Consider the following 18,532-nt stretch of genomic DNA (forward strand, 5'->3'; position numbering starts at 1 on the left):
CCAAATGCAATGATTGCAACAGTGAAACATGAAGAACATCAGGAAGTTAATCTCTGATGTGGCACCTGTGTGTGCAATGGACACAGGCAGCCTGTAAATGGTTCATCTCCCAGGCCCTTGCGTATACTTTATCATATGTACCAGAACTTGTCAGAGATTTGGGATGCATGGCTTGAATTAAAAAGGTGCCAGTGATCATTATCCTAGTACATACCTATGAACTCGATGAAGTGCAGGAAGAAAGTTCCAAGACAGCTATGGTATGGCTGATAGGCTTGTGCTTTGATAAAAGTGGCATAATTTGCCCAAATGACTCAAACTGATAAAATACTCTCTACATGAGGAATACTACTTCCTGAATTCCCAAACATAATACAGCTCAGAAACTATTAAACCAAAGGATAAATTAAACAAGTTGTCATACCAATGCCATTCAGTTTATTCAGCTTGTATGATACTGTTTACTGAAAATCAATGTGATTTACTAACTTCTGATGTTTTGGATTTGTAAGGAAAAATAAACTGCACTGCTCACTGAAAGTGGATTTCAGTGATAATTTTGCTAACTGTTGTCTATCAGATAAATAGACTTAGACAAGTAATTATGAATCTGTGCTATCCTGGGGATTTCTCTTTTCCTACATAGAGTGCAATGTTGGGGATGGTATACACAAGTAACTGGAGGTATGGGGGTGCAAGAAAGTTTCAGAGTGTCAGGGATGAGCTATTGCGAGTTACTACTTTCAAATGGACTTTGAATTCTAGTGTTTCCAAAATGTTGTGGTTGCTGTTTTGTGAAGCGATTATAAAACTGACAGACTTTCACTAGGAAGCCACGTACACCATACTCTAGAAACTGAATTCTTCATTTAAGCTGATCCACTCAAAACTTACGAAAATGTAACCCAGTGGAACGTATCAATACATAAAACCTAGGGACTTGTTTTACTTTCAATCTTTCGTTGGTCAAAAAAATGTCCCACTGCATCTTTAACTTTGTTTTCCCTTTCTCAAGCTGTACAAAAACATAGCCAACATTAATATCTATATAGGTTCCCATGCTGGGGCGAGATAAGGTCTTACTACACTCCAGATGACTCATGTTAGACTAGTGGCTTGTCAGGAGGCTGCGTGTGTGTGGAATCATGCGTGCACCTCCCAAAGGCAGCAGCTGCAAAACTTGCAATGCTGTTGTGTGGTAGGAGGAGGTTAAGGCACACTTGCTGGCAGTATGACGTACTAGAATATTCAATCTCCTCAGCTGCCCCAGATCTTGGTCAGGTTAAGTTTAGGGAGGCTTAGGAGGTTTCAGTATATCAAGTAAACAAGGAAAGCAGCTGCAACTAGGGGGAGTGGAGCAAAACAAAAAAAAATTAATACCTACAGTATTCAGGGATTCTACTTGAGGTCTCAAAAGGACAACACAGGAAGTTTCAGTTAACTAAGTAGACCATCAATGTTATTTGTGTCACTGTTGCTCAGTTTCTGCTCTTTTAAGAAACTACTTGAGAATACGCAAGAACATGGTTTATGCAGCACAGTGCATACGCTGTTATGCTTTTTATTCAAGCTGTACATCCAGATGTTTTAATATTACATTTTAGGAACACACTTTATGCAGTCTCAAAAACGCCTTGTTTAGACATTCTAAGATGTTTTTTTTAATGTTTGGAATGCCACCAGCGAGCATTTGAAGGGTGGAAATTTAGACAATGGCCTGTATTATGAAGACTACAATTGTTACATATTTTTAAAAGCAAGTGTATTTCCAGGCTTGAAAAGGAATACTAACTTCATAAAAAACTTGAAAAGATGACCACTGAATGTTAACACTTATTTGAAATATTAACAATATTTGTTTTCTTTCTACTTTTTTTTGCATGCTGAATTCCACTGTTACTTTGGCAACATTGTATCATCTTTAAATACTTAACGTTTATTTTATATCAATTACAAGGCTAAAGTTATTTAAATTACAAATTGCATTTGTTTGATCAAAGTAGTGTCTTATTTGTGAGACAAAAGAGCCAACTGATTTGGCTTTCTAATTTTAATAAAGTCTAAGGTTTGGATTGCTTACTAGTAACTTAGTGGTATTGTGTTCTCACTGTGTCTTAATTTACTTTATCATAACTTAGTGGTACGGTTTCCTTTTCCTTTTTACTACATACTCAGGCTGTATTTAGAAGGTATTCTGATGATTCTGGGTCACATGAAATGCACTGATCACAGCAGACCATTTGCAGGCATAGCCGGGGTTAAAGTGAATATGTAAACCATAAAAGTCACTAAATTACTGGAAAGCCAGCTGCAATAAGCAGGTCTTTAGGGAGCTCTTATATGTGCCTTCCTGAAGGCACCCAGGTAGTAAATTATAAAGGTACAGAACCTGAAAGGCAAATAAACAGATCTCACAGAGATTAGACTCCTGTAGTAGTACTGCTTAGAGACCTGATGACTGCAAGTGACTTTAGGAATCAAACTCATACTTTAACGGCTTATGTTAGGAAGACATGTGGTACAGTGGTAGCGTTGTTACCTCACAGCATGAGGTTCTCCCGTTCGATTCTCGGCTTGGGAGTGCCTTCTGTGTGGAGTCTGCATGTCCTCCCCGTGGTTGGGTAGCTTTCGAAAGACATGCGTGCGTAAATGGGCGTGCCTTTGTTGAAGGTTGGGCGTCGAGCTGGCACCTCGGCGTTTCATAAAAATATACTGCCAATCACTAGCGGACCGGAGTTCCGCTGTGGCGACCCCTTACCGGGAGAAAGTCGAAAGACCAACAACAATGTTAGGATGACATCCAAGCTGTGTGAGTGGTTAGAAAGAACTAGGAATTCTGGCAGGCAGTGAACTTTTATTACCGGGGAAGTAACACTCCAGTTTGGGGTATGAGGTGCAAGCTCCAAGTGCAGGAGCTTTAGATCAGAAAACTTAATGAGAAAGTGTTAACCTGAAAGAAAATCCAGCCAACTAACCACTGCAGGCATCACTCAACATCAAAATGAGGCAGAAAAGCAGATTTTCCTTATAATTGTGGCAGTGCTTTAAGAGACAGGTTAGAGATATACTTCTAGATTACATTAATACCATCCTCAAAAGTTCTGGCTTCAAGGGTAAAGGGTGTCATAATACATTATTTCAAACTGTCCTGTCACTCTGGCCTGTAAAAAGGCATTCAAGCATTTACTCAGTAAAGGGCAAGGGTGCTCAGGGAAATCAAAAGCTTTCTCTATCATTCAGTCAGTCTTCCCAGAGTATCAATGGTTATTCGAAAAGTTAGTATATACAAAAGATTGGTCTGTCATGTCAGATTCTGATGAGAAGATTACTTTGTTTCAGCATGCAGGAAGAATAAACATGAAAGGGAAAATGAAAAAATATGTGTATCCCACAACACGTAAGGCAGACAAGGGAGAGTCTGCCATGAGAAAAATGTGAATGTAAAAACTTGAGAAAAGGGCAACCGTGAAATGTGGAAGATGCCTACTGAGATGAAAAAAAGGTACTTGCGTATTGTCACAACCAGATTTTCACAAAAACAGTGGTTGCTTCCCGATCAGTGAATGTGCAAGTTAATGTGCTTGAAATGGAAAATGGTGTGTTTTCTTTAACAAAATAGGTTGGTTTCTAGAGTTCTACCAACACAAAGTACACAACATACTGTTGTTGTTTCTTTGTGCTCTTTACTGGCAGCAGCATATCGCTGCATTACAAGGCCGCCCACTGAATGTTCTGTCAGCCCATGCTGTGAAATAACGGCCATACTACGTGCATTCCTTCCAGTTTGGCTTCAATTGTCAGGGCTGCTGTAGCATCCTTTACTGCCGTAGCTCAATGCAAGAATTGGTTAAGGCATTCAGTAGCGGCTTGCCAGTAACAGCAGGTATTCAGGCTTCTGAGGAATGCAGTTATTTACATGTGCATTTTTTAAGCATAGTGGAAAGTCTGTCGGATCAGAGCTATATGCATCTTTTTTTGAATTTGGCACCCTTGCTGCAATGTTTTGGCCCTTTTTTTTCCCAATTCCAACTTATATGACATGACTGACCTGATTCTATTTGGAGATCAAACACAATGCCTCTTAGCACTTGGTTCCCGATCATGACAAATGTTCGTTAATGTTGATAAAATATAATACAGCATGTTTTTTTTTAACAGTACACCTTATTTTCTGGACTGCTATCAGTACAACGTGCAAGACATGCTGCTGTTCTTTCTACTGGCACCCGTGTCGCTTCTTGCAAGTCTGCCCGTTGAACGTTGTGCCAGTAAACACCATTAAGAAAGAACAACAGCATGTCTTGCACATTGTATCGATAGCAGTCCAGAAAATAATGTGTACTGTTAAAAGAAAACATGCTATATTACATTTTAACATTAACAAACATTTGTCATGATCAGGAAGCAAGTGCTATTACCGCGAAAATCTGGTTGCGATAATACGCAAGTACTGAAAAAAAAAGTCTGCCCCATCAGCATGTGTAAACCCTAATAAATACTTTTAGCTACATATGCGAGGTGTTTTGCACATCCATTCAGCTTCCACCATAAAAAAAGTGGTTTTCAGAATTTATCTGGACAAAATTATACCTGAGAAGTCTGTAACAGTCGACAGGCCTAGCTGAAATCCAAAAATGTAAAATGTACTAATGTCTGGAACCATTACGAAGGAGGGAAAACTGGAAGAAAAACACCCCCTGGGACACAGCTTTCCATCTACTGTTGGAGAGACATAGTTCAAAAACCTTCTTACCAACACTAGTGACTTCTTGTACAAAGCATACAAGGCAGTTGCTCAGTTCTGTTCCATAGCAGGGTCCCTGAAGATGCCTCTGCATAGGACAAGTAACTGAAACAGTGCACCTAGTGCAGTATCTCAACAAAAGAGGCAATGGTCATAAAAGGCACACAGGCCATGGTGGGATCAGCAGAGCCAGCAGTCCACTGGGAACCTATATGCCAGATGTCTCTGAACATTCCTTTGAGCAATGCTGCTTCCTCAGCCAGTCTCTCTCTGGCTTAGTTCCATCACTGCAAAGTTGTAAGAAAAGTTTCAAACTTCAGCTAACAGTGGCAAGACATGAAGAGTCACTTTTCCAGGTGCAAGAGATAGTGCTTTCAGTCTTGAAGAGATGTATTTGGGGGGGTCAGAAAGGCTATCATGAGACGGCCCTGCTTAAAAAGTCCTCTTGCAGTATGACATTAACACTTTCTATACTTTGATATAACTATGGCAACAAGACTGAAAGGGGTGGGGGTGAAAAATGAAAGATCCATCACCTGGTATACAAGTTATTTGCATAATGGGCTAATAAAATGACCTGGAAGAAAAATTCAAGTATTCAAAGTGAAAATCTGTCAGAATAGCTATTCCTTCTAACTGCGACTAAAAAGTACAGTGTGCAGCACTGGAACAGAGAACTCAATGCATTAGGAATTACCTGTAGCTCACTTTTCTTAAGTCTAAGTTGCTGGTTTTCTTTAGTGATTGTACTCATTAGCGCAGTCAGCGACACCACCATATCTCTCTTTTCCTCTAGATCTTCAGCCAGCTGTTGAAATGATTCCTATACAAGTGGCAATAGTAGTATCCAGTGAGAATGGTATTGCTGCTTTAGCACTAAAAAAAACAAGCATTCTACACAACTATGTTCCCAGTCGGTCAATGCCATCCAGTGACCAAAAAACTCCAGCCTATCTACAAACCTAGCAAATCTGCTGGGCATTTGTCTGTACTTGTACTGTATCCATCCTTACCTGTATCCATCAGGTCTATAACTTCCCTCCCATCTTTCAAAACCACTCTGAAAGACTTCCTAGCTAAAATCTGGCTCTGTTTGTGCTCAAATCCAGGATAAACTATATCCTTAAATGTGAAAAAGTATCTTTTCATTCCTTATACCTCCTTACCTTGTCTTCTTCACTTACTTCCATACTGCTATCTAACTCTCCTCCCTGACTTTCTCTCTAAAATACCACAGGCCTGTTTTCCCTCGCTTCATATTGCAATGCTTATTTGTATTAGACTAACTTACCATTAATTTCTCTACAAACTGTCTAAAATTTCTCTAAATATTAAATGACCATCATACACCTTGTATCAATTTTAAGCAATATTTTTATATCAAGTCTAATTTGTTATAATTATTTAAACTACAAATGTTTTTGTTTTATTGTTGAAGATGGCAAAATTATTGTTCTTAAAATGTTTTGTAAGAATTTGGAGCTTTTCTCCTCAGGCCTCTGCTGAAAATGGGCTTCTACACAGCCGGACTTTCCCCACTAATCAAATGTCAATAAATAAATAATAAATGTTTTAAAGCACTTGAATGCAATTCATCTCACTTCAGAGTCTTGTGGATGCACTGAGTACTTCTGTTATGATAAACTAAGTCTAAACATAGAAAGTACAGTTGTGTACACTTACCATAAATGTAGATGTTCGAGTGTCTTCACTGTTGCAGTCATGACTGTAGGGTTCTCCCCTGCCAGCAGGCAGTCCTCGGTCGGCCAGAATCCCAAAGTCTGGGTCCGGCGTCGGCTGTTCAGCCATGCTCCCTGACATCAGAGCGCCAGGAGTACAAAGCTGACAGCCGACGCCATGTTCTCCAGTTTTTCTTGCCCCAGATGTCAGGAGTCCCAAAATGAGTAAGGTCCCATACCCTTTGCAAATACACCTCAGAAGAATGGTGAAAAAAGGGACCACACAAAAGTAAACATAAGAGGGGACAGGAGGGAGGGAAACCCAGACTGCAACAGTGAAGACACTTGAACATCTACATTTATGGTAAGTGTACACAACTGTAGGCTCATAGTTTACTACTAAGCTAACTGCCCTTGCGAGCCATTTTAAGCCTAGCCAGTTATGCCTTGTGAGACTCAAACCCTGAACCTTGGGTTTGTAAGGCAAACACCTTAGCCATTAAGCCACCCTCCCAACATGTACTATATGTTCATCGTGTTTCACTGTTGCAGTCATGACTGTAGGGTAGAATCCCAAAGCAGAATGAAAGGGAGGTGGTCATAAAGTAGAAGGGGCGGCTAAAAGGCCCTGCAAGACTGCAGAAGCAAAGCCTGCCCTAGACTTACAGAGGTAGATTGTAGTTCTTTGAAAAAGTATGCACTGAACTTTGCAGCTTCCAAAATGTCCTTGGTAGGTACTCCCCTGAGGAAGGCAGCTGAAGTGGCAGCAGCTCTGGTGGAATGAGTCCTTATACTCCCTGGGATTTGCTTTCCATGGTGTGAATAGCAAAATCTGATTCCATGAGCAATCCATTTAGAAATGGTCTGTTTTGAAATGGCTTTACCTTGGGAACTTGAAGCATAAGAAACAAACAATTGCTCTGATTTCCTGATGTCCTTGGTTCTGTCCAGGTAAAAACGTAGTTGTCTGTGTACATCCAAAGAATGCAAGATCCTTTCCCCATTATTTTGAGGAGTGGAGAAAAAAGTTGGCAAGTGAATAGTTTGATTTAAAGCCACTTTGGGAATCACCTTAGGCATGAAAGTAGGATTAGTCCTTAAAGACACCCTGTCTTGGTGAAAAATAATATAAGGTTCCACAGCCATAAGAGCTTGCAACTCTGAAACCCTCCTGGCAGAGGTAAGAGCTAACAGGATGGCTGTCTTCCAAGATAAAAACTTGATGTCAGAAGTGGCAGCAGGCTCAAAAGGAGGTAAGGTGAGCTTTTCCAAAACACAGTTGAGATCCCAAGCAGGAATGGGAGGAGATCTAGGGGGCCTAAAGTTCTTAGCTCCTCTGAGAAACTGTCTCATGAGCTGGTGGGAAAAGATTGGAGGGTCTGTATTATAATGAGCAGAAATAGCAGAGGCATGTATCTTAATGGAAGAGAAAGAGAGACCCTTTAAGAGGTCTGTCAGGTAAAAGTAAAATCAAAGGAATGTTAGGAAGAAGAGGATCAGAATCCTGAGCCTGCATCCAGGAACAAAATCTTTTTCATTTTCCTGAATAAGATTTTCTAGTGCTAGGACGCCTGGCTTCTAAAATGACATCCATAACCTGCTTGGGTAGAAAAGAATGAATCAAAGACCCTGGATTAACCAGGCCTCCAGGCTGAGAGTTCTGACATGGGAGTGTAGAACCCGACCCTGGTGTTGGGACAGAAGGTTCGGAGTCTGTGGTAAAATCCAAGGGGGCTCCAGACAAAGGTTTTTCAGAGTTGGGTACCAAAACTGTCGAGGCCAATTTGGGGCCAGCAAGATTATCATCTTGGGCTTGTCCTGTTTGATCTTTAATAATATCCGTGGAAGAAGAGGAAGAGGTGGAAAGGCATATCCCGAGGGGTTTTTCCAACTGAATGATAGTGCATCCACTTTCCAAGCTTGTTCGTGGAAAGTCCTGATGCAAAAAATCTGTAGTAGATGATTGAGGTGGGATGCAAAGAGGTCTATGTGAGGACATCCCCAGACTGCTGTTATCATCTTGAATATTTCGGTGTCCAGCATCCACTCGTGTGGGTCCGAAAGGTTTCTGCTTAGACTGTCTGCCAGGAAGTTTTGCTTCCCTGGTAGAAACTGAGCTTGAAGGTCCAGATTGCAAGCTAGAGCTGTGTTCCACAGATACATGGCTAGTCTGCAAAGGAGGTAGGAATGAGATCCCCCTTGCTTGTTTATGTACCACATGACTGTGGTGTTGTCTGTCCGTATCAGTAGTTGTCCTGGTTGTAGAAGATTCCTGAAGGCCAATAGAGCTTTCTGAACGGCTAACATTTCCTTTAAATTGATATGCAGGTGCTTCTGATCCTTTGTCCAAAGGCCCTGCAGACAGTTGCCCTGAAAATGGGCTCCCCATGCATAATCTGAGGCATCCGTGGTTAGTATCCAAGTGGCAGGAGGCAGATAGAAGGGTTTTCCTTTGTTTAGAGTACATGCCTTGGACCACCAAAGGAATTCCTTTTGAAGACAAGGCAGGACGGAGATCAGTATGTCTAAACTGTGGCAATGCTGAGACCATACACTTTCTAGGTACCACTGTATTTTCCTCATATGTAGTCTTGCATATGGTACGAGAAGGATGCAGGAGGCCATGTAACCCAAAGCCTGCAGGAATCTCCTTGCAGATAGCCGAGTTAAAGTTGCTAAGGTTTTGAAAGTTGAAGCCAGCTGTAACTGTTTTTCGTATGTCAGAAATGCCATCTGGGTTGTTGTGTTTAGAGAAGCGTCCAGAAAAATTATCTGTTGTGAGGGTGTCAAATTTGACTTTTTTATGTTTACAGTGAATCCCAGGAACTTGAGAAGATTCTGAACAAACTGTAGATGCTGGAGTAAGACATCCTTGCTGTCCGCCTGAATAAGACAGTCGTCCAGATAAGGGTAAATTTGAATTCCCTTGAGTCTTCAATAAGCTACTACTGGAGCCAGGCATTTGGTGAAGACCCTGGGCGCAGCAGACAATCCAAAGGGCAGTGCAGAGAATTGAAAGTGCCTCGATCCGACCTTGAACCTGAGGTATTTTCTGCGGTCCTGCCTGATGGGAATGTGTAAATATGCCTCCTTTAAATTCAAAGTTACCATCCATGCATTTTTTGGTCAGCATTGGAAGTAGCTGCTGTAGAGTAAGCATCTTGAATTTTGTTATCTCTAGAAAAGTGTTCAAGACTGACAGATCCAGAATGGGTCTCCATGAATTTTGCTTCCTGGGGACTAGAAAGAGCCTTGAGTAAAAACCTTGTCCCATCTCTGAAAGTGGAACTAGTTCTATGGCTTTCATAACCAAGAGAGCTTCCACCTGGTTTAAGGCCTCTGTCCACTGATGTTTTGGAAGATCTGGCCATCCGCTTGGCCTTAGTAGGGTATGAAAATGGAATTTGTAACCTCTTGAAACCACATCCAGAACCCACTTGTCTTGGGTTATACGAGTCCAATTTAGGTGAAAAAGAGAAAGTTTTCCTCCGAGAGGGGCTTCCAGGCAAGAAGTTCCTGCAGCCCAACAGAGGGAGTCATTGAGTCTGTTTCCTATGAGCTTGTGATCTGTCCTCTCCTCCCCTAGGGGTGGAAGCAGTCCACTGTCTTGGTCTATAAGAGGCTTGTGTTTGAGGCCTTCCTCGGAAGCGTCTGTATCTACCCCTCTGAGGCCTGTCTGAATTGGGAAAGGACCAATTTTTTGTAGGCCAATTCCTACTAAATCTGGGTGGCTGTACTTGTAAGAAATCTTTAACTGTTTGCATGGATTTTGCCTTGTCCTCCATCTTTTTAATCACCTCTTCAGCTTTAGATCCAAACAAAACATTATGCTGAACAGGAGCATCCAATAATTTAGCTTTTACTTGATCTGGCAAATTTTGTTCCTTTAACCATGCATGCCTTCTAATTACTGTGCCAGAGGCAGCAGCCCTACAAGAAGCCACCAAGGCATCAAATCCACAGTGTAAACCATGCTTCCCAACTTGTTCAGTGGCATGCATTAAATCATGTAATTCCTCATCATCTGCACAGGCGGAAATGGAAGCTAGCTTTTGTTTTAAAACAGACAGGAGAAATTGCTGGTATTTCAGCATATGAAACTGACAGTTTAAAGCCCTAATAGATAAAGTAGCAGAAGTGTACACTTTTTTGCCCCATCTTTCTAAAGATCTGGAATCCTTCTCAGTGGGAATGGGGTTTTTAGCAGAAGCGGCCTTAACTCCCTTAGGACCCTGAGAAATGGTTTCAGGGTCAGCAGTAGGGTTCTTGTATAAAAACTGGTGGGAATCAGGAACTCTGTAATATCTGTCAGGCTTAACAGGAGCTAGAGGAAAAGAGTCAGGGGTTAAGTTAGCCTCCGAAAAAGCATCATCCACAATATCCAAAATAGGAGGAATAGCCAGGGGTCTATGTTGTGGAAGAAGGAGGAAATCCCTTAGTTTTTTCTTAGATTCCGAATACTCCTGTCCTTCCTAGTGGAAATGTTCTCTCATTTCATGCAAAGTATCCCCAAAAGAGAAATCCTCAGGGGGAGAAGCTGAAGGAATGGATTCCTCAGCATCAGAATCCTCATAAGGAGGGAAAGAATATTCCTGGTCAGAAGAAGAAACTGAAGAAACAGAAGCCTGATCAGAGGAGTCATAATAAACTTCCTGCCTTGGCCTTTTATCTGGAGGGGGATGTGAACCCCTAATCATAGTAAGTAAGTCCTCCGCCATCTTAAGTAACTGTTTCTGTGACTTGGGAGCCGATCAGAAGAGGCCTGTGTTGCAGTCTTTGATTTGGAAGGAGTCTTTGCCTTTATTAGAAGCTGAGTAGGCCTGAAAACCCCTTCGGAAGCCGGTACCTGCACAGCGGCTCCGGACCCATCCGAAGGAGCACTGTCCGAAGGTCCTGCAACAGAAATATTCAAAGGCCTAGTTGGCTCCTCGTAGGAGTCCGTTTCGGCCATCGGTTCCGAAATGGCCGACAGGGGCTGCAAAAGCGCCTCACTGACGATGGCCGAACCTGAAGCTGGCCTCTGCTTGTACAATATCGTCTGATTTGGACCTCGGAGGCCTGTCTTTGTCCTTGCGTCGTTTGTGAACTACGGTAGCCGGAACCGTATCCGACGACATTTTGTAATTAAAACGCCTACCGAAGTAAAGAAATGCAAAATCGTACCTACGTTGATTGAATCTAGCACAAAACCGACAACTAGCTACGCTGTGGTCAGGGCCTAAGCAAGGAATACAGTAAGAATGAAAATCCTTATGAGGTATTTGCTTCCCACATGAAATACAATTATTAAATTTTTCTGACATCGGACTGGAGCAAGAAAAAAGTTTCCCCAACGGGGTACTTAGCTTTGAGTAGGAGAAGAAAGTCTTCAGACTGAAGTTTGTTCAGAGAAAATTGTCAGGAGTCAGCCGACCGGCACTTGCGAACTGCTATCACCGCATGGCAAGAAAGACTGGAGAACATGGCATCGGCTTGTCAGCTTTGTACTCCTGGCGCTCTGACGTCAGGGAGCATGGCTGAACAGCCGACGCCGGACCCAGACTTTGGGATTCTGGACGACAGAGGGCTGCCTGCCAACAGGGGAGAACCCTACAGTCATGACTGCAACAGTGAAACACGATGAACATCTGCAGTGCTCATACCAGACAGAAGCAAACAAATACCATACATGCTGCCCAAGGCATCATGACTAAACACTAAAGCACAATATGGTGTACATAATGGTGGGATGGCAGCACACCTGGGATCTGAACAATGCTTCCTAAGCATGTTATTACCTCACTAGGGCCATTCCCTAGTATGTGCTACTACAAGTGTACAATGGATTTACGCACCAGTGCAAAAGGGGGAAAGTTATCTTTATTAATGAGACTATAAGAGAATGTTACTAAATAATACAACAGCACTTCACCATGGCTATACCATCTAATATTCAGTTATTATGCAAAGCAAACCTTTGGCACCCTTTTATCAGCTTTTAAACACATTAGTCTATTCAACACTCACCAGTGCCAACCCCTTTTCTCCACATTCTTAATACTATTTGGCAGTTTAGCAGAGTTAAGTTATGGGCTGTAGACAAATTTCACCCTACAGTCCTGGGTTTGATTCACTAAATGCTTAAGATCTACACAAGTCACTTAGACACTACTGCTAAGTCACCACTGAAAATAGGCACTTCTGGGTTTTCAACTCATTGAATAAAAATTACCAAATACTGGTTAGTTTCTTTTTGTTTTAGCTATAATTTCATGTTTTACACAATTAAGAAACCAACCTATACAACCATTTGCATAAATAAATTAATACATCCATTTTTATTCATTCATTCAATTACGCAAGTGGGGTAGAGCACTGATCCCAATGGATCTAATTCTAAAAACATTAATCCCCATCAGTTTGCATAACCTGCTTTATCCAGTCCAGAGACATGGGGAGCAAGAGCTCATTTTCACAAAAGGCAGGGAACCAGTCCGGGGTGGGATGCCAGGCCAGTGCAGGACACAGACACACTCAAAAGCATTACATTTGCACTCATGAGCAAAAATTCATGCAGACACAGTGAGAGATACCCCAGTCTGGAACCAAACTGAAGAAACAAGCACTTTGAGGCAATAATGGTAACTGGTGTACCCCCATAAAACCTCTCAAACTACCTGTCTAAAACCTTGAATGAATGACATCTTGCCTTAATCAAGTTAATGCTTATTTCAATTAACCATGTGGGCGTTTTTTTCTGGCTATACTGCTCAGACAAGCTCCTCGTGGTCCTGCAGAGTGGTCCTAGCTACAGAGAACTCGGAAAAGCGACAACTTTCTGGATTTAAGTATCTTTGCTGTTTTATTACTTGGAATAGCTTCTGTAGCTTACCCTGAACAAGCAAACTGTTTTTTTTAGCCGTTTGCTGCAGTATTTTAAAATCTGCACTTAAAGTTACCTTTTAGTCGAATTTGATCGAAAGTTTGTTTGTTTAATTTAACTGTTGAGGCTGCCCACTAAAGTGTGCTAGCCTGTGTAACTGATTTATCACTGTTTCTGCATTTTCTGTGCGTTTCTATCAAAAAACCAAAAAAACTAAAAAATAATCCTTGTTTTCCCATCTCTCCTCGACTAGTTTAGACCAGTTTAAGGCATTGCTGTATTCTGGGCTGTGGTGTAGTTCCTGTGTTATCCATTACCTTACTTGGATAGAAGGAAGTTTCTTTGCTCACCAGTGGGAGTGGGGAGCCTTGAGCAGCCTAAGTGTCCCTGTAGGAAGTGACCTCAGCACAAGAGCTGTAGTAATTGGTTGTTTTGGACCATTTCTAGCTCCTTTGTAGTTCCCTGTTTAAAATCCGCATTTATGCTGCTTTCTTGCTTGAAGCATAGCGCAGCGCTGGTTAAACAAGGTTAAACTTCTTCTGGCTCCGCCAAGTCTGCTCTTCAAATTTTCCCTTAAGGAAGCTCTACTCTTAGTATAATCAGACTACTCACTATATTATAAGCCTAGCAATTAACTTCTCTACTAAGTAAGCACTCTCGTACTAAGTAAAGCACTACATCCATTATTCTAGCACTAACACCCTAGCCCAAAGGTTCCTGGAATTCATAAATTCAAATGCACTGGAACAACTAGTCACCTCTCCCACTAGGGGAGATAATACACTAGACCTGATCATCACAAACATGGGGACAAAATGCTCCACATCGGAGGTATACCCCTCACTAGTGAGATCTGACCACAAACCAATCACCCTGGATATACATATCCCACCTCCACCCCAGCACAAAAGACCACAGTGAAAAATTTCTCAAAAGCAGACTTCACTCTTCTTAAGACTGGGATGGTATCCTTTAAGCCCACTGGGCCAGTGGATACCACATCCCACAATGCTGAATCCTTCACAAATGCTTTCTATGGACATCTCCAAGAATGCATGGATCATACAATCCCAAATAAATCCAAGTCCCTCTCCACCAAAGGCAAGCGTCCTGTCTGGTGGACCTCAGCCATTAACAAATTGTATAACAAAAGAAAGAAGCTACTGCACGTCAGAGCAAAATCCCATAAAGGGAAGACATCTCTGATCAACATTAGCAGAAAACTATGTTCTCTCATAAAAACATCCAAGACCAACTTTGAGAGAAAAATCACTAAGGACACTAAAGATAACCACAAAGCCTTCTTCAGCTATGTTAGAAACCCTCAGATATGCTCAGAGTTAGTTCACAACAACAAAAAATACACTGAAGCCACAGATATTGCCAACATTCTGGCTGACAGGTTCAGTGCAAATTTCTCCCCTCCCTCACCCCCAAACGAAGAAATACTTAGCCCAGCTGAATGTAATCTCCCTGTCATCTCAGATGTCCAAGTGAGAACCGCCCTCAACAAAGCTAAAAACACAGCATCAATGGGACCTGATGGTATGCCGGGTTGCGTGCTACGTGAACTCCAAGAGGAGCTAAACCCACACATAAAAATGCTATTTAACCTTAGCCTTACCACAGGATATGTACCTGAACACTGGCGTACAGCAACAGTGGTCCCACTCCACAAAGGGGGTACCTCTACAGACCCTGGGAACTACGCCCATAAGCTTAACCAGCCTGGTCTGCAAAGCTATGGAAAGAATCATTATGGAACTCATAAACAGAGACATAGGGGACCTACAGACACTTGACCCCACCCAGTTCGGCTTTGTAAAGGGCAGATCCTGCCTTTTGAACCTGGTTGACTTTTTCGAAACAGTCACTAGAGCCATTGATGAGGGCAAAGCAGTCCATACAGCCTACCTGGACTTGGCTAAGGCCTTCGACACAATACCCCACTCAGGCATCATAGATAAGCTCAACAGCTTAAACGTAAACCCTTATGTCACTAGATGGGTTGTAAACTGGCTAAAGGACAGAACCCATAAAGTTAAAATCGCTGCAGCAATGTCAGACTCAAAGCCAGTCACAAGTGGTGTCCCACAGGGATCTGTCCTGGGACCCCTCCCCTCTTGTTCGACATTTATTTCTCAGATGTTAAAGCAAACATGGGAGGGTTGTGGCTGACAAAGTTCACAGATGACTGCAAACTAGGCGCCACAGTCGATACACCAGCGGACACATACATCCTACAAAAAGGCCTCACAGAAACGGACAACTGGTGCCGGAGTCACGGCCTTAAACTAAATGCCAAAAAATGTATAGTCATCCCCTTTGGGAAAAACAAAGTACCCACAAATTATCACATAGACAGCAACCCGAGTACGGAAAAAGTAATTAGAGACCTAGGGACTCAAGTCAACAGCGACCTCTCATTTGACACCCACGTTGCCAAAGTGGTTAGAAAAACATTCTACCTTGCACACCTCATCATGAAGGGATTCACATCCAGATCCAAGGATGTCATTGTACCCCTATACTCCTCCCTCATCAGATCCATGATTGAGTACAATGCCCCATTTGGTATGTACCTCACAACAGCTGGAGAGACCACAAAAGTACCTCACCAAGAGGATCAAGGGTCTCCAACATATAGGTTCATAGGTTCATACTAGGCTATCTGCCCTAGGGCATTTATAAGCCTAGCCAGAGTGTGTGTGGCTTTCACCACCCCTTAGGATGAGAATATTATGCCCTTTTAGGGTTTAGTTTATTGTGCCTCTGTCTAGTAGTGACAAAGAGATGACCCCCGGGGTAAACCTACGATCTCCCATCCACTAGTCAAGATTTCTCTTGAATAGAGTTAGTGAGGGGCTCTGCCTAACATGGATTGGGATTCTGTTCCATAGTGTAGGGAGCCTCTGGGTTATGAATCTGTCCCTCCAGCACGTCCTATTTATTTCTGTGTTGAGGTTTAAGTCTCTTGCTCTCGTGGCTCTGATGGATTTGGATTTTCTGAGGTGGAGCATGTCCATTAATTCCAGATTGGACATGGCCTTGTACGTCAGGCACAGATCACCTCTGAGTAGGCGGTATGCGAATGAATAGAGCTGGAGTTTTTTCAGTCAGGCAGCATATGACATATGTTTAAGACCCTTTATCCTCTTGGTGAGGAACTTTTGGGGTCTTTCCAACTGCTGCAGGTGTCGGGTAAGATACATCCCAAATGGGGCATTGTACTCAATCATTGGTCTGATAAGAGAAGAGTACAGGGGCACAATGACCTCTCGATCTAGATGTGAAACCCTTCATGATAAGGTGGGCAATATAGAAGGTCTTCTTAACCACTTTGGCAATGTGAGTGTCAAATGAGAGGTTACTGTCAACCTGGGTCCCTAGGTCCCTGATTACCTCTTCCGTACTTAATGGATTACCACCTATGTGGTAATTTGTGGGTACCTTGTTTTTCCCAAAGGGTATGACTATACATTTTTTGGCGTTCAGCTTAAGGCCATGGCTCTGGCACCAATTATCCATTTCTATGAGGCCTCTCTGAAGGATGTTTGTGTCCGCTGGAGTATCAATTATGGCGCCCAGTTTGAAGTCATCTGCGAACTTTGTCAGCCACAATCCTCCTATGTTTGCCTGTACCTCGGAAAAATAAATGCCGAACAAGAGGGGTCCCAGGACTGAGCCCTGTGGGACACCGCTTGTGACTGGCTTAGAGTCTGACATAGCTCCAGCAACTCTGACCCTGTGGGTTCTGTCCTTGAGCCAGTTTGCAACCCATCTTATGACATATGGGTTTACATTTAAGCTGGTGAGTTTGTCTATGATGCCCAAGTGGGGTATTGTGTCAAAGGCTTTTGCAAGGTCAAGGTAGGCTGTGTGAACTGCCTTACCCTCATCAATGGCCTTAGTGACTGTTTCAAAAAAGTCGACCAAGTTCAAAAGGCGGGATCTGCCCTTGACAAAGCCAAATTGGGTAGGATCCAATGTCTGTAGGTCCCCAATGTCTTTGTTTATGAGTTCCATAATGATCCTCTCCATAGCTTTGCAGACCAGGCTCATCAAGCTTATGGGGCGGTAATTTCCAGGGTCCGTAGAAGCACCGCCTTTGTGAAGTGGGACCACTGTTGCCATACGCCACTCGTTGGGTACGTATCCTGTAGTAAGGCTAAGAATAAACAGCAGCCTTATGTGTGGGTTTAGTTCCTCTTGGAGTTCATGTAGTACACAGCCCGGGACACCATCCGGTCCCATTGATGCTGTGTTTTTAGCTTTAGAGAGGGCGGCTCTCACCTGGGCATCTGAGATGTTAGGGAGGCTACACTCTGCTGGGATAGTTATTTCTCCTTTTGGGGGGGAGGGGGACGAGAAATTTGCACTGAACCTGTCTGCCAGAATGTTGGCAATGTCAGTGGGTTGAGTGTATTTTGTGTCATTTTGGACTAACTCTGAGCATATCTGGGAGTTTCCACCCAGGTTTCTAACATAGCTAAAGAAGGCCTATTGATAGTCTTTTGTGTCTTTTGCAATTTTTCTCTCAAAGTTGGCCTTGGATGATTTTATGAGTGATCGTAGTTTTTTGCTAGTACTGATAAGACATGCCTTCCCTTTTAGGGATTTTGCTCTGTCATGTAGTAGTTTCCTCCTCCTGTTGTAAAGTTTGTTTATGGTTGGGGTCCACCAGACCGGGCACCTGCCTTTGGGGGAATGGGTCTTGGTTTTATTTGGGATTGCATGATCCATGCATTCTTGAAGGTGCCCATAGAAGGCATTTGCAAAGGATTCAGCAGTGTGGGTTGTGGTTTCCACTGGCCCAGGGGCCTTGAAGGATACCACTTCAGTCTTAAGAAGTGTGAAGTTGGCTTTTGAGAAGTTCTTCACTGTGGTCTTTTGTGCAGGGGGTGGGGGCGGGATGTGGATTTCCAGTGAGATTAATTTATGGTCTGATCTTACTAAAGAGGGATATACTTCCGGTGTGGAGCACTTTGTCCCCATGTTTGTGATGATCAGGTCTAGTATATAGTCTCCTCTTGTGGGAATGGTGACTAGTTGTTCCACTGCATTTGAGTTTATGAATTCTAGGAACCTTTGGGCTAGGGTGTTGGGGCTTGAGTAATGTTCCCAGTCTATGTTTGGGTAGTTGAAGTCTCCCAATATGATGGTATTTGGAGAGACATTCATACTCTCCAGTGTCTTCAGGAAGGCTGTGTGGGGTTCTTGAGTTTGAGAGGGTGGTCTGTAGCATGC

General features: G+C 42.7%; 1 protein-coding gene across 4 annotated transcripts in view; it reads right to left on the minus strand.

Annotated features, from left to right (window-relative positions):
• CCPG1 (cell cycle progression 1) overlaps nucleotides 1-18,532 on the minus strand; it is a 1,059,961-nt gene that overhangs the window by 216,708 nt on the left and 824,721 nt on the right. For 3 of the 4 annotated variants that reach the window (XM_044078956.1, XM_044078957.1, XM_044078959.1), the window contains exon 8: nucleotides 5,442-5,567. The exons of the other annotated variant lie outside the window; for it this stretch is intronic. In XM_044078956.1, the coding sequence (XP_043934891.1) occupies nucleotides 5,442-5,567 (126 nt within the window). The remainder of the gene's footprint in view (nucleotides 1-5,441; nucleotides 5,568-18,532) is intronic. 4 annotated transcript variants of the gene reach the window in all.

This window comes from Protopterus annectens, chromosome 7.part1, assembly GCF_019279795.1.
Source record: "Protopterus annectens isolate FY-2018-M chromosome 7.part1, PAN1.0, whole genome shotgun sequence".
Lineage (NCBI taxonomy): Eukaryota > Metazoa > Chordata > Ceratodontiformes > Protopteridae > Protopterus > Protopterus annectens.